The sequence below is a fragment of the Xenopus laevis genome, chromosome 4S (genome assembly GCF_017654675.1).
Source record: "Xenopus laevis strain J_2021 chromosome 4S, Xenopus_laevis_v10.1, whole genome shotgun sequence".
NCBI classification, from domain to species: domain Eukaryota; kingdom Metazoa; phylum Chordata; class Amphibia; order Anura; family Pipidae; genus Xenopus; species Xenopus laevis.
In genome coordinates this window covers 1,475,649-1,500,398 of record NC_054378.1, presented here as the reverse complement: position 1 = coordinate 1,500,398, position 24,750 = coordinate 1,475,649, and the positions used below count along the sequence as shown (strand labels likewise).

General features: G+C 40.4%; 2 protein-coding genes across 7 annotated transcripts; one reads left to right on the top strand and one right to left on the bottom strand.

Moving 5' to 3' along the window:
• Positions 1-2,346: 2,346 nt before the first annotated feature.
• Positions 2,347-7,711, bottom strand: LOC121393069 (integrator complex subunit 5-like). The gene is made up of 3 exons (XM_018259986.2): positions 7,531-7,711; positions 6,247-6,335; positions 2,347-5,645 (listed from the first exon to the last, which is right to left on the bottom strand). Exons 2-3 carry the CDS (start codon positions 6,285-6,287, stop codon positions 2,867-2,869), a joined length of 2,820 nt encoding a protein of 939 aa, XP_018115475.1. The 5' UTR covers positions 6,288-6,335; positions 7,531-7,711; the 3' UTR covers positions 2,347-2,866.
• Positions 7,712-7,729: 18 nt separating this feature from the next.
• LOC108715139 lies at positions 7,730-23,634 on the top strand. 6 transcript variants are annotated; one of them, XM_041560703.1, is made up of 5 exons: positions 7,730-7,867; positions 12,257-12,447; positions 13,032-13,127; positions 13,614-15,728; positions 22,550-23,634. In XM_041560703.1, exons 3-5 carry the CDS (start codon positions 13,120-13,122, stop codon positions 22,668-22,670), a joined length of 2,244 nt encoding a protein of 747 aa, XP_041416637.1. In that variant the 5' UTR covers positions 7,730-7,867; positions 12,257-12,447; positions 13,032-13,119; the 3' UTR covers positions 22,671-23,634. The 6 variants fall into 6 exon arrangements, with proteins under 6 accessions (XP_041416637.1, XP_041416635.1, XP_018115476.1 ...); XM_041560701.1 differs by lacking the exon at positions 22,550-23,634 and having other exon boundaries at positions 13,614-16,755; XM_041560702.1 differs by lacking the exon at positions 22,550-23,634 and having other exon boundaries at positions 7,744-7,867; positions 11,874-12,447; positions 13,614-16,755.
• The last annotated feature ends 1,116 nt before the right edge of the window (positions 23,635-24,750 follow it).

The following is a 24,750-nucleotide window of genomic DNA, read 5'->3' as shown; positions in this document are numbered from 1 at the left end:
GATTAGGCGCATAATGGAAGGCGCAAGTGTGACAAGCGGTAGAATGGGGTAAAAGCATCCTGGGAGTTGTAGTTCAGCAACTGGGTTGCCTGGTTACCAGCCAAATTGAAAGTACAGACTAGGCAAGGTGCGGATTTGGTCTTTGGTTGGTACGTAACAGCCAAAGTCTTTCCTTGCCCTAATGTGCCAAGCCTGTGTGTCCCAGTGCATGTTGGGTAATGTGGTTTTTGTGGCAAGTTGAATGTAAGACTACAATACCCAGCATGCACTGGGACTGACTTGTGTAGAAGTCGGGAGTTCCCACATTTTGGCCTCTGTACCCCAGTCTCCCGTCACTCTTAAGCATTCTCACATTTTCCACTCACTTTCCTCCATTTCAGACAATTTTGGGGCAAAAACCAGCAAAATGTCTAGAGGTTGAGCTGTTTGACCAATATTTAATGAAATTGCATTTGTATTAGGGACCCCTATACCTCCTGGGCCCCCTCTCTACTTACCCCCCTGGTGACGGCGAATCTCTCCCATTTTACTTCATGCCAATATTTGCAAAAAAAAGGCTCATTTTCACATATATTCGTTTATTTTTTAGACTTTATTTCACTGCACATATTGGGCTATTTTTGGGCTACTGAATACCTCCCAACAATTGGAAAATGGAAAGAGGGACCAAAATATCTGACCACGCACCTTTTGTGGCTATACCCCCTAAATACCACATCCATTTTACAAAATTTGGCAGGTAATGGAAAGTCTGAAGACATTTTATGGAGGTTTAAGTGCCAAATTGTATGTGTTATTTCAGTTTTACTAATGAAGGTGAAATTCCCCTTTAAGTTGTGAGCCTGTTAGTAACAAATGTATCAAAATGCAAGTGCTGAATATTCTAGGCTCTCTGCCAAAAAGCCTTTGATTTAAAGAGATACTGACATCAGAAAAGAACCTTTCTGTATATCGAGCATAACATTGTCTTTGAATGCTATTTATAATGTTGCCATAAATGTTTTTGCCTGATGCTTTTTCATGGCCTTTCTTACCCCCATGTTCCCTTAATGAGGGGGCTGCCATATTTGTGCAGCAGTAGTCAGTTAACATTAGAAACTCTTAATGGACAGGTTGAGAAGGGACAAAACAGTAACAATTCAATTAACAATTACTTACAAAAGCAGAACAATCAACGGTCAACATGACCTATAGGTAGCTTTTAATGTAGATTAATATTGTGGAAAGAAATTTTTTAGTGTCAGTATCACTTTAATTATCTTTGCAGGAAATCAAAGAGAGACTCGGGACATTTTAATAACCATGTTAGTAGATTGAGTTGAAGGATCTATTTAGTTGTTGCAGAAGCTGCATCATTCTTAGGTTTGTGTACTATATATAAACATCAATAGGACCTGCTCAATGCTTTATCACCTGTGCTTTCCGAGGCTGACCAGGGTTTTGGTACCAAAATGCACATTTAGGGTCTGGCCACACGGGCAGATTTGGGGAGATTAGTTGCCAGGCGACAAATCTCTTCTTCGCGGCGACTAATCTCCCCTTTCTGGATTCCGCCAGCTAAAATGTAAATTGCCTGGGGGCAGGAACTTGGAGCACTTCGTTTTCCGAAGTCGCCTGTAATTGCACTTCGGGCGACTTTGGAAAACGAAGCAATATAAATTCTCATAAATCAATATTTAAGACTGTATTTTCCAAAATGCTAACAATGCTATTATGTATTAGTAGGCCGTAATGGGACAACATCACTAAAAGTAGACCTTGCACTAGTAAAGTATGGGCACTCCTGGTCTGACTCCTAATAATAGGGAACAGTACTATGCTATAGTACCCTAGCTATTCCCTGGGAATCCATTTGACCTCACACAGCAGTGGATAATACATGGTGTGAGCAGACCATGTGATGATACCTATTAGATATTTTTTCTCATAGATGTCTTTTTTCTGCTTCAATTTGCTGTGCCTTGAAAGTGAGAATAAGCAACTTGTCAACCTCAAGATTTTCTTATACTGTTCTTGAAGGCTATTAGAAGACACTAGAATACGCCCATCCCTAAGTGCAAGACACTTAAAAGTGCAAAAAACAGGGACAAACTATACCACTTGACTTCCAATACGGTTTATCCAGAAACATTACTTTTCTTTTTTTTCTGCAGAAGCACTGCTCACATGAGGAGCAGCATACCCTAACTGTGTCAGGCAGTATGTACCTCTCTGTGTTTTACCTGTCTGCACCTCAAGCTGGATTTTGAGATGAAATGTGCCCCTGCCGCAGTGGCATTAAGTTACCCTTCTAGTCAGGCAACTAGTGTTGCCAGAAACATCTACAAATTGGTATAAAGTAGCTAATTTATGTATAGGATTTTAAATCTACCCATTATATTTTCAGCCTGTCACATAAAAAAAATATTTCAACCTTTATTTAATAAAAAGAAAATTTTCCACACAAAATGTTTTTTATTATAGTTATGGGAATGTGGTTTTATTTTTTTAACTATGATTGTATTGGCATATTATGTAATGAAGGCATAAACCAATCAAGCATACTAAAGGCCCCCATACACGGTCTGATAAAAGCTGCCGACAGACAGAGTCGGCAGCTTATTGGCCCGTGTGTGTGGCCATCTGACGGGCTTCCCCGATCAATAGCTGGCCATCTCGATCGGGCAGGTTAAAAAATCCTATTTGATCGCAGCCACAACTATCCGTGTAGGCAGTCCCGCGATCCTACCGCCTGTATCAAATCCATTATGATCCGATCATAGAACCCTATGGCCCACGATCCGATCAGCCCGATATTGCCCACTTCAATATGCGACATGGCCATATGAGCGCATCTCTACGTCTTAAGAAATACGTGAAAGAGACTTTACAGCTGGAATCTCCCTGAAAGCAGTCCCAAACGATCAATATTACGATGCAGGACACTATGAACAATACTCATGTACTTTTCTGGATCACCTTCTCGAGAAAAGTCTCTGTTAAATATGCCTCTCCCTGACTGAAAGACAAATCTTTGTGGGAACGGTTCATTTTCCTGTATGAAGTCCCAAACACTGAGGAGTAAAAGACGGACCTCAAATGGGGCAAGGAGAGAAAACATCTCATGCATATTTGTGAGTGCAGGGGGTAGCAGCTGCCCTTCACCCATACAGGACACCAACTCACGGGAAGCCTTTAAGTGCCAAGGAGAGCTTACAGAATTCTGCTGACGAGATGCCTCCCAATGTACCAAGAGTATGGCTAAAAGTCCTCTAAGCAGCACTGAGCAATAGCAGAGTGCAGGCCGACCTTGTGCAATCAGGTGGAGAAGCTGAAACAGAAGAGGGTTTTGACGGAAGCATTTGTAAATGAGTAGGTCTCTTTGCACTGTGGTGCGTGCGTGATCTTCTGGAGGCCAAGCCAGTTCGCTATTTGTGACATCAGGACAAGCATTTTCTGTCAGTGTCACTGCCAGTGTTTTGGCTGCCTCTGGGTCTAATGTAGCTGACTGTCCCCCATCCTCTCCTTTCTTAGCACAGCAATGGCAGAGAAGAGAGAGCAAGTTTTGTGTATTTTCAGTACATTCATCTTCCCCAAGTTGTTTACTCTTCTCTTCTGGCTTCAGCCCTGACCCAATTACTCCTGCATGAAATACAGACCACACACTACCTGAAAAGTCTACAGCTGACCCTAGATGATTGTTACTCTCTAACAAAGAGGCAGTTTCACCATCCAGTCTAGGGCCAGTGGATGAAGATTTGTGTCCTCCAAATAGACTTGCATTTCCCATGTGTAGCGCACCTTCAATTAGATGGTTTAAGACTGCTTTCCTGCCAGCAGACGATACTCTGCAAAGCCTAATGAGGAGACGAGAAGCACTACTGACCCCGGAAGAACTGCGAATGTGCATGGAGAGGAAGAGAACATGGGAAGAAGAGCGAATCAGAAGATGAAACTCTGAAGGAGGTATAGTGGCTGGCAAAGGGCAACAGCATAGCAAGATACAAGCTGCTTCACAAACACCAGGGTTATTATGAAGCAGCAACTGCCCAAAGTCAGAAAGGTACTCTGAAAGTGCCATTCCTACCTCTCTACCCATGCTTCCCTCTTCACACTGTACAACTAGTGCCAGGTTTTGAAGTAGCTGAAGTGCACATTTATCAGTGAGAGCTCCTGCATGTATCTGAGCAACACTTTGAGTAACTGCTGCTTGGGCCAGTTCTTTTACAGAGGAAGAGAGTACTGCATGCAGTTGCACTGCAAGTCCAAGCTCTTCAGAGCTCTGAGCCAAAGTAAGCAATATGCAGAGTGCCTCAGACGAACAAGGTGGACTGCTGTATATACAAATTAGCCCAATCAGATGGTGAATCCAGAGGTGCCGTTTTCTTTCCAAGCGTAACATCTCAGCACACAGCTCTGGAAGATGCCCTCTCATGGCTTCTAGAAATGGTACAGCTCTTGGTTGTACTTCAGAAGTTCCTCTTGACCCGGGCCTCCCATACACCTTTTTTTGCAAGCTAAGTAGTAGTAAACGCACAATGCGATCACAGGCCTCTCTCACAGAATCATGCACTGCCAAGCCTGGTGTGGTTATAACCGAAGCAGGCATAGCAGTATCCAGAAGAAATCGCAAGAGACGAGGGGCACCTGCAGATGTTTGACAAACAAGATGGACACTGAGGTTCAACATGTTATCCAGCTCTTCACGAGGCAAGGTGGAGCAATGCTGTTGTAGCTGGGCTAAAGTAGCAGGCTTTAGAGAATCAACCAGATCCTGGCATACAGTACCCAAGAGGGATGGTGAAAGGGCTACCAACTGAAGAAGATATGGCAACGTTGCCCGTTGCTGCTTACTTCCAGGTCTTAAAGTTTCATGGAACATTCTCAGAATCTCCTGTCTGATGCTTTGCCCATGGCGGGAACTAAGATGCCCCAGGATTCCTACAACAGAGCCCAACTTTGGCACACGCTTGTCAGCAGTATCAGTCGGGGAGCTGTGTGCACAAAAATCCTTAAGGCCACAGGAAAGAACACGACATATTATTGTACTAGGGAATGAATTTCCAATATGAGCAACAACCCAGTCAAAGTGAGGAGAATGCTGAACAGAGGTGTCCAACAAGGCATCAACACAGGCATCTGGACAGCTGCCAATCATGGTGGATAGGCAATGGGTGTAGATATCCATAAGCACACGAGTGGCACCACAGGACATCCATAACTGCAGCAGTTCATTCAGGCTTGCAGAGTGTGGCATCCCCTGTCTACCTGCATGTTTACTGCTTAACTGTCCCATGAGCTCTATAGACCAAGCAGATATAAGAGGAGCCCATGCCCTATGGTTAAGTTTGATGAACTCCTCCAAAACCCTCTGTACTTCTAGTGTAACTTCATCCAGTCCTTGTGTGGATGGTGGTGGCCGGCGCCGAGATGATGATGGTGGTGGTGGTAGAAGTGCATCTTGAGAGTCACGCTCACTCAAAAAAGAGGAAACACTGTCATGAAACACAGTCCGTAAGTGTTCAAGCACTGCATGTCGAGCAGGAGGCAGGCACTGTAGAAGCAGGAGGGAGCAGCGGGCATGATCACGTGGACTCAGTTTATGGCCATGCTCGGGATCTGAACCACTCAAGAACGATTTGATTTGCAGAGAGAGCTGCTGTGGACTGTGAAGGCAAAGAAAGACAGATAGTAATGGAAATAAGGTGAAATTTAAGACAACTGAAAAATTGCATATATTTAACTGCAAACAAAGATGGCCCATAAAAAAAAACCCATAAAAGTATCTGAAATCAATTAAAATGTGATCCAACGTTGACCCCTACAATCCCCAATTTTGTCCAAATCTGGCCCTGGTAACAGCTAACCAATCTCTGCCACAAGACAGCCGTAACAATTGCCACATCCTGAACGGACAGCTCCATACGTGCTAGTTGTTTTATTCCCCCTATACGTTTCCTTTTTCTCTCCCCGTTTTACGTATGATTTATCGTTTGTTTTTTTTCCCCAATATTATCAAACAAGACTGTTCATTGTATATGATTGGAAAAACACAGGAATAAGAGGTGAAACAGTATTTTATTATGCCCAAGCAGGCTGGGGAATGTCCAGCATCCACCATTCCTGTTATAAAGCAATGTGTCTTTCTTTTAAATAAAATAAATAAAAAGTGATCCAAGGTTAATGAGCACAATCTTGATTTGATTGTTGTCATGTATGTAGTGGCAATGTGTATTTCCTCATTAAAGAAGTATATTTGTTTAGTACCTGAGTTGAGGAGTAAGTGGAAGAGGCTGGGAAGAAATCATGAGGACGGTTAGACTTTTAAATGTTGACTTATATCAAGCAGACGTCACCTAGGAAGAAACATAAAAAAACAATAAGAATAACATATGGAGGGCACGCATTTATCCCAGTTTAGAGCTAGAAAATAAATGGGCGCACAAGAACTAAAACAGATCAATAGACTACAATGTGCAGTGTAGCAGTGCGCACCAAGAGGATTTAGAAAACAAAACAAGGTGAGATACAAAAAACGAGTGATACAAAATGGAATGAAAATGAGTTGAGATGCAAAATGTGTTGAGATAAAAAACGAGGTGATATACAAAAAATGAGTGAGATGCGAAATGAGGCGAGATGCAAAACGAGGAGAGATAAAATGAAGGGTGATACAAAGAAATATTTTCAAGCAGAAAGCATAGTGGTTAATACAGTACAGGTTACAGACATGACACAGGGTACAGCAATAGATAAACGTAATCAATAAAGGAGACACGTGGGAGATGTTTGAGATAAAAGTCCTTTATCAGGGGGATTGTAGAGTTGTATGTGTAACTGTTTAAAGAACAACACCTGGGTAATCCCCATGACATGGGCCAGTGACGTCACAGGGAATCACTAGGGGAACAATAACATTAATTAGCAACAGAAAGTCTCTTATTTTCTCTGTGTAAAGCTGGCCATAGACGCTAAGATCTGCTCGTCTGGCGACATCGCCGATCTTTCCACCATATTTGCCACTAACGAGCATGGCTATGGCCGAATGATTGGATTACGTTGAGAGCACAATGGGCTCCGGCGGGACAAAATCAAACCTGTCCTATCGACCAAACAACTGATCTCCGCCAGACGAAAAATGTCGGGACTCTCCACACACAAATCCTTGATTCGTACGATATGATCTGTGCGTCTATGGGGAGCTTTACTCCTGTACTGAGGGAGGAGCCTCTATGAGCTCTCACTGCAGCACAAGGCAAAGGCCTCCACACACTGACTGAACTGCAACTCTCTTTGGTCACACACTGACTGAACTGCAACTCTCTTTGGTCACACAGTGGCAGGAACAAGAAGGTTTTAGTCAGGGCTCAGTGTCATTTAACTATTGGCCTTGTCCTTCCATTTCCACTAATTCCTTTCTGTAGATGACTCAGACAGCGTGAGTTGTAGTTCAGCAGAAGCTCAGCAAGACGCCGCTGTGTAAACGTGTAGGTGGGTTTCAGTTTAGTCTCTCATGAGACAGGATAAAGACGTGCTGTGATTTTCCATTACCTCTAATACAACGGGGTGAACTAAACTTCCACACACCGCCGCTGTGTCATTTACTGTAACGCAACTTCTTCGTCCCACACTCACACACACCACTACAGCCGAGCGACACGATCAATACAAGTCTAGCTGCTGCTTTTTGATGACGTATTTCCGACTAGCAGCCATCTTTGCAGACCAGCGGAGGGCAGAAACCAGTTCCGAGTGAAGTAGAAGAACGCTTCCTGATACCCAGACCACGTGACCGTGCTGGAGGAAGGGGAGGGGCTAAGACGTAAGAAAAAAAAAAACGTCAGTGTACGTGAACGCGGGAGATAAGAGCGGATGGCAAGAGAAGTGTGTAAGTGTAATGTAGCGCAGCGACTGTGGGAAGGGGATGATTAAGAGATACTGGAGAACGACAAGGGAAAAAGAGAACACGTTATTCAGTAATGAAACTATAAACTCAGTCTGGTTACTTTACTTACAGGCGCCATTTTATTCTCTGTCCCAGGCGTCTCCTGTCTACACCAGGCAAGCGCATGCGCAGTACGGACTGTTTATTAGTGCCACTTTTATGGCCCACAATTGCCAAGTTGGTGCTTTTCCAGCCAGATTGGGCTACTGATTAATGGCCCAGGCGGGGTTTCACACGGGTTTGGTTCCTTTGGAAACCAGCTAAAGTTTTATTTCTTGCCCTAATGTGCCAAGTAGGGTTGTTACCTGGCAAATAATAATTATACTTCATGCCAATGTTATAGATCGGGAATACGGCAAGAGCTTTTCCAGAAAAGGGTTTCCTACATATTGGGCCATGCACAGAGGGAGGGTCACACTCAGGGTTGTCAGGTTGGAGGTTTTCCAGACAAATTGGGCTACTAATTTAAAGCCCAGGCGGGTTATGAAAGTACAAACTAGTCAAGATACAGATTTGGGCTACTTCTTGGGCCTTTGGTTGGTTTGTACTTTGGAAACCAGTCAATGTTTTTCGTTGCCCTAATGTGCCAAGCCTGTGTGTCCCAGTGCATGTTGGGTAATGTGGTTTTTGTGGCAAGTTGAATGTAAGACTACAATACCCAGCATGCAATGGGACTGACTTGTGTAGAAGTCGGGAGTTCCCACATTTTGGCCTCTGTACCCCAGTCTCCCGTCACTCTTAAGCATTCTCACTTTTTCCACTCACTTTCCTCCATTTCAGACAATTTTGGGGCAAAAACCACCAAAATGTCTAGAGGTTGAGCTGTTTTACCAATATTTAATGAATTTGTATTAGGCCTTATAGGATTAGGGTTTCCACCTGGCCGGTAAATGATGGTTGATCCCAATGTTTTTAATAGGGGAAAAAAGATTTATATATAGGAAGGTTTTCCAGAACAGGTGGCAACCCTATATGGGACCCCTATACCTCCTGGGCTCCCCCCTAGTGATGGCTGAATCTGTCCCATTTTACTTCATGGAAAAATTTGTAAAACTGTAAAAAATGAGAAAAAGTCGTATTTTCACATGTTTATTTATTAGACTTTTTTCACTGCACATATTATGCTATTTTTGGGCTACTGTTGAAGTGACTCTCGGCTGGTTTTGTAGCGACTTTGGCTGATTTTGAACATTAGACCTGACAGTGACCCTTTTCTGTGCCCATGTCCAGCTTCTGTAGGTACAGGGAATGCCTTGGAACGCTATGATTTCTTCCCTATGCTGGAGAGGGGCGTAAGGACAGGCAAAGGGCAAGGAAGATGGTTTTGGTGGGGCAAGAGTAATGGGACAGGCTGCCCCAGGTGTGCAATAAGGTGGGGGCTGCTCTAGGTGTGGAAAAAGGGGGAGCTGTTTGTTCTGTCATCAAATGCAGTATATCTAAACAATTGGGCCTTAACGTGAAACCTGTCGCCCAAACATTAACATCTGTATAATAAAAGTCCTTTTCAAATTAAACATGAAATTCTAATTCTTTTTTTTTTATTTTTTTAAAGTATTCATAGCTGTTGTAAAGTCATTTAAACATCCCCGCTGTCATTCAAATATTGCCTGCCCCTCCTCTATGCCTTAGGCCGAGATGATGCAAGGCTTGCCTTAATAAAACTGTCCACAAAATGGCACCTGCCTGCTTGCTATCTTTATGAGTTCCTAGACCGAAGGGAACACATTTCAAATCATTTTTACAGTGTAATTAAAGTTAATTTTGCTTGACTAACATGATAAAATAGGATTTGGAATCATTTTTTTGGGTGACGGGTCCCCTTTAAAAATCATGCTGATTGTTAGACTGATTCAGATAATGATCAGACTGCTTTTCATAAATATCTAATGAAAGAGATTTTATTTATGTCACACACAACATCCCTGACCTTGTGCCTGATCTTTACAGTATATGTTTTGTCATTGCAAAAATGTTGTTTACTGAACTAAAGGTGGCCATACACGGGCCGATAAAAGCTGCCGACAGACCGTGTCGGCAGCTTATTGGCCCGTGTATGGGGGCCCCCGACGGGCTTCCCCGATCGAGATCTGGCCGAAAGTCGGCCAGATCTCGATCGGATGGGATTAAAAATCCCGTCGGATCGCGGCCGCATCTGTTCGTTGATGCGGTCCCGCGATCCGACCGCCCGTTTGGCGAACGCTAGGATCCGATCGTTGGGCCCTAGGGCCCACGATCGGATCAGCCCGATATTGCCCCCCATCAAGGTGGGCATATCGGAGGGAGATCCGCTCGTTTGGCGACATCGCCAAACGAGCGGATCTATCCGTGTATGGCCACCTTAACTCTACCAGCCCAATAACAGTACAGGCTTTCAAACTTGTCAACAACATTCCCTATCACTTGTTGCTTCACACAACTTGTAACACATTAAAATAACCCTTCTTTCCTAGGATATAATCTGTGTGTTCATTTTGTAATATAATGACTTACCCCATAGGACACAATGAAAACTCTTAACTTTTTTACTTAACTGACTTGTACAGAAGAGGGAACACATACATTTGCCTTGGTTCTGATTTAATGCACTCTTTCAGCAATTCTATTTGTGTATTCCCAGTTTAATAGTGATTAAGTAAGCACATTTTTGTTTTTTAGTTAGAAGATGTGACCATATTATTAGGAAAATCTTATTCTTCCTGCAGTTCGTTGGTTCATTTCATCTCTTAAAAAGAAAAACAAAAAATGAAATAAGCTGACTAGATTTTTCCTTTATCTAAAAATTCTGTTTATAAGAGTTACCCTCTTTTAAACCCCCTGTTTGAAACTTTTATGTATTTATTCTGCTACTTTTAGCAACTTAGAAAAATATATGCTCGAAGATACATCAGTGGGGGTTACTATCACACAACCTGTTATCCGGAACACACATTAAACCACATGGAATACAACATGGGGAATCAGACATTTTGTTGGTTTACTTATAACCCAGCACATATGGCATTATCTCCACAACGCTTGCTTCTTTCTTCCTTTACGTGTAAAAATCTTCCAGTCTGTGGAACCAGGATGTCTACGCGAAAATAAACTATATTTATATATAATTGTTGATGCAGTCCTTTCCCTGATGGCTTGTATTCCTGGCGTGACCCAATTGTTGGATCAGCCCAATCTCACTCACTTCAAGGTGGGCATATTGGTGAATGATCGGCTTGTTCGGCCATCTTTAGACTTGGCTAATCAGAAGTAGAAGTTGCCACTGTGTTTTGATGTAACCTGTACCTTAGAATTTAGTGAAATTCACAATTGTTTGCAACAATCGCCAGTAAACGGACAACAAAGCAGCTTCTATATAATTGAATGGGAAATGCCAGGAATGAAGGGGGTGAGTGCTTTTAATCCTTAAAGGAGAATTCAACCCTTTAAGAAATAAAGCCATAGACCCCACCCCATGTAGACCCTCCTTCCACCAGCCTAACTGCCCCCCGTGTGGAAATGCCCCATACTTTATACTTACCCCTCAGTGCAGTTTCTGGCATCCAAGTTCCGCGCAGCCTTCTTCTGGGTCTTTGTCTTCCGGCGCTTCTGCAATTTTCATGAGTTTCGGCGCATGCGCAGTTGTCGCAAACCGGCAGGTTGCTCCAACTGACATGCCGATCTCCCACTCAGCTTGCCGAAGACCCAGAAGATGGCTGCTTGGAACTCAGATGCCAGAATATGGGGTGTTTCCCCGTGGGGCAGTTAGCCTGGAGGGGGTCTATGTGGGGTGGGGGGGTACAGGTTTATTTCTTAAAGGGTTGAATTCTCCTTTAAACAATTAGTGGGTCAGTACTTTTGATACTCGAACTGTAAGAGGCATATTTATCATGGTTTGAATTTCGAATTCATGTGTTATTTTAAAACCCCCTGAATTGAAATTTATTAATAAAATCTTATTTTTTTTTCAACTCAGGCAAAATTGAAAGGACCTGAAAACTCAAATTGAATTCGATTCGAATTAGAAAATCTCAATTAGAATGTAAAAAAACTCTATTCAAGTTTTTTTTCTTCTCCGAAAAGATCACCAACTCAATCCCTGGGCGTCTCCAATTGACCTATACAGTAATTCGGCAGGTTTTAGGTGGCGAATAGTCTAATTCAAGTGCTTAAAGGGCCAGAGTATGATAAATCTCGAAATTCAATTTAAACTCGAATCGAGTTTGGATAATTCAATATTGAAATTTTAAAACATTTTCAAATCTACCCGTAAGTGTCAGACTGGGTGAGACTCTTGCTGCCATTGAATGACTTGTTCATGTGAATCTTTCTGCAGTAGAATGTCCACTTTTTTTCTAGTCTTACAGAAACCGTCGGCTGTGGCAACTTTATGGAAGTAGTTTCATCACTTCGGACTGATTTTCTGGATTTAACGACCCTTTGTCTGTGACTCAAACATATTTGCCTGACACCTGTTAATCCCCCAATACTCTGCTTCCTAACCAGTCATTTTCTGCCTCGAACAGCCTTGTGACCCTGACAATTTTGAGGTATTTGGTTTTCTCTATTTTGCTTTTTATTCTATGATTGTTTATATCCTGCCAGGAGTCTAGTACCACAGATTGTATTGAGGTACAGGTATAGGATCTCTTATCTGAAAACCCAATATCCAGAAAGTATGTATGTATATTTTTATTTGTAAAGCGCTCCTTGAGGGCAAAGCACTGTACAACAAAACAATAAATTAGTAGTAACAAACAAGGGGTCATTGGAATAAAAAGTAACAATAAGTGCATTATTAGAATACAATTCACAAAAATATAAAATATAATTACAATGCAGATTAAGTGCTCAGTGTCAAGGAAACAAAAGGCTAGAGGACCCTACCCCGTAGGGCTTACATTCTAAATGTGAAAGTGCCTACTTACAGGAAGGCCATCTACTATAGTCCATTTTAAGCAAATAATTATTGTAAGACTTGTTTCCTTTTTCTATGTAATAATAAAAGTATCTTGTATTTGATCCTATCTAAGCTCCATGAACCCACATTGATGGCAAAACAATCCTGTTGGCCTACCTACACCCCACCCCCCCGGGCAAATGCCCCTAACTTGTTACTTACCCCTCCTTCCAGGTCCTCTGCTGCGGAGTTCATGGGCGCCATCTTCTCCCGAGCGCTCTTCTTCCTGCTTTGACCAGCGTTTTGCTGGTCAAAGACCTGGATGGAGGGGTAAGTAACAAGTTAGGGGCATTTTCCCGGGGGGGGGGCAGGTAGGCCGGGGGGGGGTTCCCTGTACAGGTTGACTTCTCCTTTAACTCATTATACTCTTGAGACTTATATCCTGTTTTGCATTTGACTGTCAGCACTTGCTACACCACAACTGCCATCTGTAAATGTTACTAAAATTATGTACCTTACTTAGCCAACATTATCCTGGTAAAGTCTGCTCTTTCTAAAATATTTAGCACAATGTAGTGTCTCTACTTTTGCCAATCCAGTATCTATCAGTATCACCACAGTAGTTTTCTACGATGTTAGTCAAGTGATATTTGAACCCATTTACCAGAGCATATTGTCACCTCGAACTATAGTAAAATAACATTTCATAAGCCCACAGTAATGTTACAGTTTTGCATGCACTCTGTGGACTACTGCAATAGATGTATCTCTGTTATCCTTTTATTAACTCAAAATATATTTTTGCAATCTTCTTAGGTTACTACTAAACATGACAAGATGTATTGTAAAGGGATGTCCTCACAAATCAGGACAAAAATTAAAATACCCGGATGTTATCCTTCATCCCTTTCCAAATAATTTACATCAGATAAAGAAATGGCTAATGCAAACAGGTCAACATCATGGTAACGACCTTGATTTAGTGGCAGACAAAGTTCTACGAGGAGTCAAAAGTTCATGTTTTAGAATGTGCTCTACCCACTTCTCAGAAGACTTTTATACATTTAAAGGATCGAGGCGGACCCTAAAGCCAAATGCAGTTCCTACAATTTTTTCTACTATTCCAGTGCTTCCAATAATAAATGCTCAAAGTGCTTCAGTTCCTGCCGCAAAGAGAATGAGAATAGAGGATCATCAACCATTTAAATCCACTGTTATACGAGTGGTTTCAAGACTTGTCACTGTCGGGACACAAACTGATCATAGAAGAAATCAGACTGATGCTAGTACATTGACAACGAAATTGTCTAAGGAACCAGATGTTGCAACACAAACCGAATCGCCAAATAAAATGGAAATCGCTATTCAAACGGGTGATGATTCAATAGAAGCAGAGATCTGGAAGGTTGAGAAAGATCATACGTACCCAGTTTGTTTCGTTGATCCCTATAAAATTATAGAACCCCTTGAAAATAAATCGGAAAGTAAAAAGCCACATCCTGCAAAAGGATGTTTATCTACTCTTCATATATTAGAAAGGGAATCCTCACCAAACCTTACACATTCACCAGAAGCAGTCTCAACAGATCAAAACTTTCTTAATCTAACTACTGAAAGTCTAGGGCAGTCTACCGCATTCAAACATCGAGACTATGTCAGACAAAGAAAATTTATCATCTTTGAGGAGAACCTTGATAGTCTGCTGCATTTGATTAAATGCCAACATCAGCAAACACCGCCATGTCAAGCACCTATTCTAGATATTCAGAAATCCATTAATGGAAGCATGGTTCAAGTAAAGCTTTTATGCATGGATGGTCACAACTCGCTTGTATGGAACTCGCAGCCACTATCTGGCGACGTTTCTGCCGGAAATGTCTTATTAGCCAACGCTGTTCTTCTCTGTGGTTTTTCATTTCAAAAAGTTAAGAAGATGTTTCATTTGTTACGTATCCCGTTCTTTTCAGATACTACCTATTCTAAATACCAAGTGTCATACCTTTTTCCAGCAAGTGATCTACGGTGGCGCCAAGAACAAGAGAGTAATCAAAAGGAATTATCTGGAAAATCTGTTGCTATTGCTGGAGACTGTCGGTTTGATACTCTTGGTCAGTCCGCCAAATATTGTACATACACCATGATGGATGTAATGTCTAAAAAAATCCTTTCCTTCACTATTGACCAACTTGGAAGAGGAAAAACTGCTGCTGGGGTGGAAAAAGACACGTTTGAGACATGCTTGGATAACATATTAGATGAAAATATAGATGTCAAGATCATTGCTACAGATCGTCATGATGGCATTGGAAAACTCATGGCAACAAAATACTCTGGTGTTGACCACCAGCTTGATGTGTGGAAACTATGTAAAAGTGTAGCAAAAAAACTAGTTGCAGCAAGTAGGAAAAGGCACTGTCATGACATCTGCAAGTGGATCTCTGCAATAGCAAATCATCTGTGGTGGTGTGCGCAGACCTGTAATCAAGATGTTGACGTTTTGCTTGATAAATGGAAATCCGTTATGTTCCATGTAGCAAATAAACACCGTTTTCATTCCTTGGAAAATTACACACATTGTCAGCACAAGAGGCTCACTGCTGTGAAAGAGCGCAAGTGTGCTTGGATTACGTCCCAACATCCTGCACATACGCCCCTGTCTAGAATTATTAACGACAGAGCCTTGATCCGAGACATTTCAAAAATAGAAAAATTTTGCCACACGAGAGACCTACAGAGCTTTCACAGCAAAGCCCTAAAATACCAATCCAAAAGATCATCATTCAACATGGACTCAATGTACACAGATACAATTCTGGCTGCTCTGTCACATAACAGAAATGTTACTAGAGAGGAAGCAAAAAAGAATTCTGCACAAAACTCGCCTTTTGGAGAAGAACACTATAAAGTAGCTTTCTCCAAGCAGAAACACAGGGCTGATAAATATGTTTGTGCAGATGTTGTTGACGATTATTTGCTTGATATAATGTCAAACTCCTTGAAAATTCTGAGTGGAGAGCTGGTTAATCAGTGGTCTTCAAGGTCAAGAATACTCCGCTAAGTGAAGGATATGCTCTCTTTTTTTTTTTTTTTCTTTTTAACATTCACAGACTAATTTTATCAGATTGATCTAACATCTTTGCTGAACAATATAATGAATACATCACAGGAAATGTTCCATATGACTAATGTGATACTAATCTGATACATTTCTTGGATTTTCTTTTATCTTAAATATTCTAAGGTTTATGGTTAAACTTAAATTGTACTTCTTGAAGTTTGGATATTCATTTGCTCACATTTTTTCTCTAGTTAGCCTGAGTAGATTCAGTTATAATCTAATTTCATTGGCTGATTCTTGTATATTTGTTCTATTTCTTTTACATTATGTATGATCTGCAATTTATTTTTATGATGTAAAGATACTATTGCTATCAACACAATGACTATCCACCTCCTTGCAGATATGGTTTAAAGGGGTAGTTTACCTTTAGTTTGTAATGTTCTAGTTACAATTCAGTTGGTCGTTGGTTCATTTTTAATTTGCTTTTTCTTAGCTCTACAGTAATAATTCATACCGTCAAAGTTGTCGGCAGCAGTTTCCGATCTTGGTTTAGAACCAGCTAGTTTAGTCACTAGCTACTGGCAACCTGTAACAGATTAACATAACTTTCTCTTAGCATAGAATCTCTGCCGTAAATTGTAGACCACATGTTGTAGGATACACTGACCACTATTTTTTGCCTGTTTAACTTGACTAGTACTTGTGTGGCAAAGGACTGAAGAGGGTAGAAATAAAAAACAAAGCTGTGCTTGTGATTTCAGGTACTCTTCAGCAACTATATTCGTGCATTGCCAGTTTAATGGTGATTACACACATTTTGCGTGTAGTTGTAGTAGATGATATAGTGTAGATACTGTGGTAAATATAAACAATAAATGGAATCTTATTTTTGTGGAATTTGCAGTATTTACTCATTAAAAAAAACTTGAGTATAAGCTGGTCAGATCATGCCATTATCAGAATACTCCAGGCACTGAAGGCACCAGTGATTAAAATACACTTCTGCAACATTTATATATTCTGAAAAGTTTCAGCCATGTTTTAAAAATATGCTTGGAGATGCATGCAGAGTGGAGTTAATGCCACATCCCTTTAATCCCGGCCAAATATGAATCCCATATTATGTTCGATCTATGGTGCATTCTGTTGGTAAACCAACACATTTTGCATTGTGTACTGTATTTGCAATCATCCGTGCATCTTGTTAAAAGGAAAATACATCCTCCATTTTCATATGAACTCCCATTTTGACATGAACATGTGGAGTTATTTAAAAAAAAAAGTGCATTAACACTCTTGACTTCATAAAATATAAATTATTCTCTTTTACTAGACATACCTTATTCCACAGATTGCAGAGGGAAACCATAACAGTCTGCCTATGTTGAAGGGTCCAATTTTCCAACCTCCCCCATAGGCTCACGGTGTAACCCAACTCCACCCTTACCATCTTTCATAGTGAAGTAATAGATTCTGCAACCTGAAGCCCCTCTGCTTTTCAGAGAGACTGTGTAGCCACTATGGAAATCAGAGGGACTTTAAGTCCCAGAATCCATCACTTCACAATGGAGCAAGGTGAGAAAATGGCTTGCATTACAGCAGGGATCCCTCAACGTTTTTTACTCATGAGTAACATTCAATTGTAAAAAATGTTGGGGAGCAACACAAGCATGAAAAAGTTCCAGGGGTGCCAAATAAGGGCTGTGATTGGCTATTTTATAGACCCCTGGGCCACTAGGAGCAACAGCCAATGGGTTGGTGAACTAAATGTTGCCCACGAGCCACTGATTGGTGATCACTGCAATACAGTGCGAGTCTAAAGGGACTGGAAATGGTTCTTACAAGTAACATAGCTACTTTTCAGTCTGTGGAATCAAGTATGTGTAAATGTTTATTTCTACAATGAACTGAATGAGCTGATCTAATAAAGGTGGTTATACTTTCTCTTTGGCATTCGTATGTAGCTGCAGTTAAAGGAATGAGGTGGAAATGTGAAAATATAGGTTAAGGTTTCACTGTTTAATATAGTTTAAGACTATTTAAGATATACCACATGTCTTTTAAAGGAAACATATAGGATAAATTAAAAAACCCTAATTTTGTAGGCAATAATGAGTAATAGATGGTGTTGCTTTTACATGAGGCTAAAAATTAATATTATCTTTAAAAATAGCCCCTTTATTGGAGCTCCCTATAGATGTTCTCTGGTCCCTGTCTGTTTTTCAAATGAGGGGTGGGCGTGTCCTAACTGTCCCTGCCAGAAGCACAGTAGGAGGGGGACAGCCAATCACAGCCCTGCAGTCACACAAGCACAGACAGGCTTCAGTTCCCTATCAGGTCCTGCTAGCTGCTGATTGGTTCCTGTCCTACAGTGCAGTGAGCTGAGTGCACAGCCTGGGAATTCAGGGAGCAGCAAGTGGAAGAGAAGGGAGGGATTATTAGGGTTTTTGCAGAAATATTCAATTAATCAGCCTGAAACACTACTTTTTAAGCACAATTCTTCTATATTTAAATGAGTACAATGCACTGGTATGGTCTTGTTTTTTACACAAAATGTCTCCTTTAAAACTGGAGGTCCCATAAATTATATTGATAAACCCTTCTGCTGGTCGTAGAGTCAAAATGTTGTTCAAGTATGGGATCTGGAAACCCGTTATCCAGAAAGCTTAGATATGGCTGGATTTGCGGAAAGGCTGTCTCCCAAATAATCCAAAACTCTACTTTGTACATGCTCCAAACTAAGATATACTTCATCGTTATTGCAATATATTAATGGAACCTGGCATATAGCTGTAGAATATCTGTTTAAAAAAAATCCATAATTAACTAAAGCATCGTTCTTAGAAATAGAATAGCTTCTGCCATAGCCTCCTTTATAGAAGCTCTTGAATTCGATTTTTGGCGACTCTAGATACCCAAAACTACGTCTGACTCCACAGCTCTGCTTTAAACATGCAACTGCAACATTATCACATGGTTCATATTGTTTACCCACAGCAATTGTTTTCTCACAGGCAATAAAGCCCCTTGATATAACCACTACCTTAGAATCAATGAAACTGCACTCTTGCATGCAACAATCGCCTCTAAATTAACAACGAAAAAGCACAATAGCTTTATTATACTTGAATAGGAAATGCCAGCAAGTTCATTATTTGATCATGAATGACTCTTACTGCCATAGAATTACTTTTTTCATGTCAACCTTTCCTCAGTAGAATGTCAGCTCTTTTTCTGCTTTTACAGAAACGGACAGTGACACCCTTACGGAAGTACTTGGAACTGATTGTCTGGACTTTACAGCCTTTTGCGTGTGATTCAGTGATGTTTTCCTGACACCTGGGTTTCCTTGCCGATTACCCCCAATTCTCTGCTTCCTAATCCGTATTCCTTTTCTGCCTTGGAACGGCCATGTGGCACTGATAATTTTGAGGTATTTGCTTTTTCTATTTTGATTATTTTTTTTGTGATTCCCAATAGCCAGATATCAAGGAGAGTCTAGCACCATTGACTATATGGCAGTGCAGGATTTCTTATCTGGAAACCCAATACCCCAAAAAAAAAGCCCAGAATGACGGGAAGGCCACCTACTAGAGTCCATTTTAAGAAAATAATTTTTGTGTAGTAATCGTAAATCTCCTCTGCTTCCATTGGCCAGGACCTATAGATTGCCAGTCAGGGCCTTGTGTTGGCTCTTGTAAAACTTTTCACCTTTTTTTGGAATGTCAGCTCTTCTGAAACACAATGCAATACACTGTGAGTTCAGGGTTAGTGCTTTTAACCCTAAATACAAGTAGTATTATCTTTGGTAACACCTTCTTTGCAGTAAAGTGTCTGCTTCTATGCAGTATAGTGTCTGGACTCTGTGACACTACTATTGGAATAGAATGTCAGCACTTGCCAACCTTATTGCAATAATAAGCCCAATTTTGGGAAGCCATCATTCTAATAGTGTCCGCACCCTTGTTATATGAAGACTTGGCTTTGATTTCACCCATACTGCAAAAATGTAATTTTGTGTAACCGTGATTTCAGTTGTGACAGCTCTTGTGATAACCTTACCTTAATAGTGTCATCAATTGGATACTGTTATATAAATAGTACATCATTCGATAGTCGAAGTACTGTCTCTTTAAAAAAAACTTCGACCCCCTAGTTCGGCAGCTAAAAGCTACCGAAGTCAATGTTAGCCTATGAGGAAGGTCCCCATAGGCTTGGCTAAATTTTTTTGATCGAAGGATATTCCTTCGATCGTTGGATTTTAATCCTTCAAATCGTTCGATTCGAAGGAATAATCCTTCGATCGTACTATCTGCGCTAAATCCTTCGACTTCGATATTCAAAGGATTTTAGTTCACTAAGGGTCGAATATCGAGGGTTAATTAACCCTCGATATTCGACCCTTAGTGAATCAGCCCCATAGTGTCACCTCTATTTTTGCTCTAACCATAGTCAAATTTCTTAAGCCAACAGTAATGTTATAATTTTGCATGCACTAAATTGCATGCAATAAATGTCACTTCCATTATCCTTTTTGGTTTTAATTAACTGAAAATATGTTTATGCAATTTTACCTTCTTAGGTTACAACTAAACATGCCGAATTGCTTTGTAAGGGGATGTCCTCACAGAACAGGACAAAAATCAAAATACCCGGATGTTACCCTTCATGCCTTTCCGCAAAACTTACATCAAATAAAGAAATGGCTAATGCACACAGGACAACATCGTAATAACCTTGATATCGTAGCACAAAAAATAATGTTAAGCAAACCTACAAATTTTAGAATGTGCTCTATCCACTTCTTGGAGGAATTTCTTACATTTAAAGGATCGAAGAGGACACTGAAGCCAAATGCAGTCCCAACAATTTTCCCAAATTCTCCAGTACGTCCAATAATAAACGTTCAAAGTACTTCAGTTCCTGCAGCAAAGAGAATGAGAGTAGACGATAATGAGCCATCAACATCATTCACAGTTGTACGTGTAATTTCAAGACTTGTCACTGTTGGGACACAAACTGACAGAATAATTAGAACGAATGCTAGTACATTGACAAATTTGGCTATGAAAAAGGATTTTACAACACAAACTGAATTTCCAGTTAAAAAGGAAATTGCTATACAAACAGGCGATGATTCAATAGAAGCAGAACGTTGGAAGGTTGAAAGAGATCATATATACCCAGTTTGTTTTGTTGATCCCTATAAATGTATAGATCCTCTTGAAAATATATCCGTTGTTTCAGAAAATAAAAAGTCACATTCTGCAAAAGAATGTTTATCTACTCTTCGTACATCTGCAGGGGAGTCATCACCAAGCCCGAAAAAGCCAGACACCTACTCAAAAGATCAAAACTTCCTCAATCCAACTACTGAAAGTCTAGGTCAGTCTACCATACTCAAACACTGTGACTATGTCCGACAAAGAAAATTCATCATCTTTGAGGAGAACCTTGATAGTCTATTGTATTTGATTAAATGCCAACATCAGCAAACACCGCCATGTCAAGCACCAATTCTAGATATTCAGAAATCCATTAATGGAAGCATGGTTCAAGTAAAGCTTTTATGCATGGATGGTCACAACTCGCTTGTATGGAACTCGCAGCCACTATCCGCTGACGTTTCTGCCGGAAATGTCTTATTAGCCAACGCTGTTCTTCTCTGTGGTCTTTCATTTCAAAAAGTTGAGAAGATGTTTCATGTATTGCGTATCCCGTTCTTTTCAGATACTACCTATTCTAAATACCAAGTGTCCTACCTTTTTCCAGCAATTGATCTGCAGTGGCGCCAAGAACAAGAGAGTAATCAAAAGGAATTATCTGGAAAATCTGTTGCTATTGCTGGAGACTGTCAGTTTGATACTCTTGGCCAGTCCGCCAAATATTGTACATACACCATGATGGATGTAATGTCTAAAAAAATCCTTTCCTTCACTATTGACCAACTTCAAAGAGGAAAAAATGCTGAGGTAGAAAAAACTGCATTTGAGACGTGCTTAGATAATATATTAGATGAAAATATAGATGTCAAGATCATTGCTACAGACCGTCATGATGGCATTGGAAAACTCATGGCAACAAAATACTCTGGTGTTGACCACCAGCTTGATGTGTGGAAACTATGTAAAAGTGTAGCAAAAAAACTAGTTGCAGCAAGTAGGAAAAGGCACTGTCATGACATCTGCAAGTGGATCTCTGCAATAGCAAATCATCTGTGGTGGTGTGCGCAGACCTGTAATCAAGATGTTGACGTTTTGCTCGATAAATGGAAATCCGTTATGTTCCATGTAGCAAATAAACACCGTTTTCATTCCTTGGAAAATTACACACATTGTCAGCACAAGAGGCTCACTGCTGTGAAAGAGCGCAAGTGTGCTTGGATTACGTCCCAACATCCTGCACATACGCCCCTGTCTAGAATTATTAACGACAGAGCCTTGATCCGAGACATTTCAAAAATAGAAAAATTTTGCCACACCAGAGACCTACAGAGCTTTCACAGCAAAGCCCTAAAATACAAATCTAAAAGATCATCATTCAACATGGACTCAATGTACACAGATACAATTCTGGCTGCTCTGTCACATAACAGAAATGTTAGTAGAGAGGAAGCAAAAATAAATTCTGCACAAAACTCGCCTTTTGGAGAAGAACACTATAAAGTAGCTTTCTCCAAGCAGAAACACAGGGATGATAAATATGAAGATGTTGTCGACGATTATTTGTTTGATATAATGTCAAACTCACTGAAAATTCTGAACGGAGAGCTGGTTCATCTGTGGTCCTCAAGGTCAAGAATACTCCGCTAGGTCAAAAATATTCTCGTGTAATTTTGTTTCCATTCAGCTTTGAAAAACAATATAACTTTTTTTTCCAAGATGGCAGGAACTGTTTCATTTGACTAATGTGACAATAATACATAATCTCAAATTTCCTGGATTTTTTTTAAATCTTTACATTTTGGATATGCCATGGTTTATGGTTAAAGCAAATTCGTTCTTAAATTGTCCACATTAAAGCACAGATACGAATTTGTTCAAATCCTATTTCGCCAATTATTTTTGTTTCCATGATCAATTCAGCAATTGTCGGCTGACATTTTTAAGTCATTCCACATCAGTACAACATTTAAATAATAATAAGCATAATATTCTGATGCCTAGGATCATAGCAGGCAGGATAGGATCATCTATATGGAAAAATATTATAAATATAATTATATACCCATTTCTACTTCACAGAATTAATTACTAATTGTAACATTTCCAGGTCTGTATCTCAAGTACTGTAGATAGTGGTAGATTTAAAGGAGAACTAAACCCCCCGAATTAGAAAGCCCCATCTACTAACCTAGTTAGTTCCCCATCCCTGCTTTCTTATGTAAAGGAGCAGTCCGGTATTCGTACAAACGGTGCATGCGCTGAAAACTTATGTGAATTGTAGAAGACCGAAGACCTGGAAGATGGTGCCCGTGAGCTTCACTTCACTACTCTGCATAAATAAGTGAGCATGCTGCCAGGGACACTTTCTGGAATAATGCACTATTGTGGGTAGAAAGCAGGGAGGGGTAACTATCTAAGGTAGTAGATGGGGCTTTTCTAATTGTGAGGGTTAGTTCTCCTTTAATTATAATCTAATCTCATCGATTGTTATAAAATAAGTGTTATATGATTAAAATGTGTTTTTATTCATTATAGATATATCATTGTTGTAGACTGTCCACCTCCTAGCAAATATTTGTTAATACTCTAAACTAGATATTAAATAAAACATGAATCAAAGGGTTAGTTCACCTTTATGTGTTTGTTGTAGAATGTCGCATTCCTAGCAACTTTTGAGTAAGGCTACAATTTTGTTACATTTTACTATTCTGTTTCTGTTCGGGCTCTCTCCTTCCAGTATCTCATTCTAACCACTGCATGGTTGTTATGGTATCTAAAATTCCAGACTAAGAGAGCTGCTGAAATATTTCAGAAACCACAAAACAATGAATTGCAGATTCTCAGCATAGGGCTGTCTACATACAGTAGTACTAGAAATCTTTCCTTAAAGGGATACTGTCATGGGAAAAAAAAAATTCTAAATTAATCGGTTAATAGTGCTGCTCCAGCAGAATTCTGCACTGAAATCCATTTCTCAAAAGAGCAAACAGATCTTTTTATATTCAATTTAGAAATCTGACATGGGGCTAGACATATTGTCAATTTCCCAGCTGCCCCCAGTCATGTGACTTGTGCTCTGATAAACTTCAATCACTCTTTACTGCAAGTTGGACTGATATCATCCCCTCCCTTTCCCCCCCCCAGCAGCCTAACAACAGAACAATGGGAGGGTAACCAGATAACAGCTCCCTAACACAAGATAACAGCTGCCTGGTAGATCTAAGAACAGCACTCAATAGTAAAATCCAGGTCCCACTGAGACACGTTCAGTTACATTGAGAAGGAAAAACAGCAGCCTGCCAGAAAGCATTTCTCTCCTAAAGTGCAGGCACAAGTCACATGACCAGGGGCAGCTGGGAAATTGACAAAATGTCTAGCCCCATGTCAGATTTCAAAATTGAATATAAAAAATTCTGTTTGCTCTTTTGAGAAATGGACTTCAGTGCAGAATTCTGCTGGAGCAGCACTATTAACTGATGTGTTTTGAAAAAAAAACAAAACATGTTTTCCGATGACAGTATCCCTTTAAATAAGTGCCGTAATGAATAACCTCAATTGAGCTCCACGCTGCTATTATTTGGAACAAGTTTCAATTAATGATTCAATTACACAGAATCAGCAGCAGGTCATGTCTGTTGGGTTTCTCTTCAAATCCTGCCACGCACCTTATACTGGCAGTTCTAAAACCTTACCCGCTAATGCTTCACAGTAGTGATAAGATTGCCTA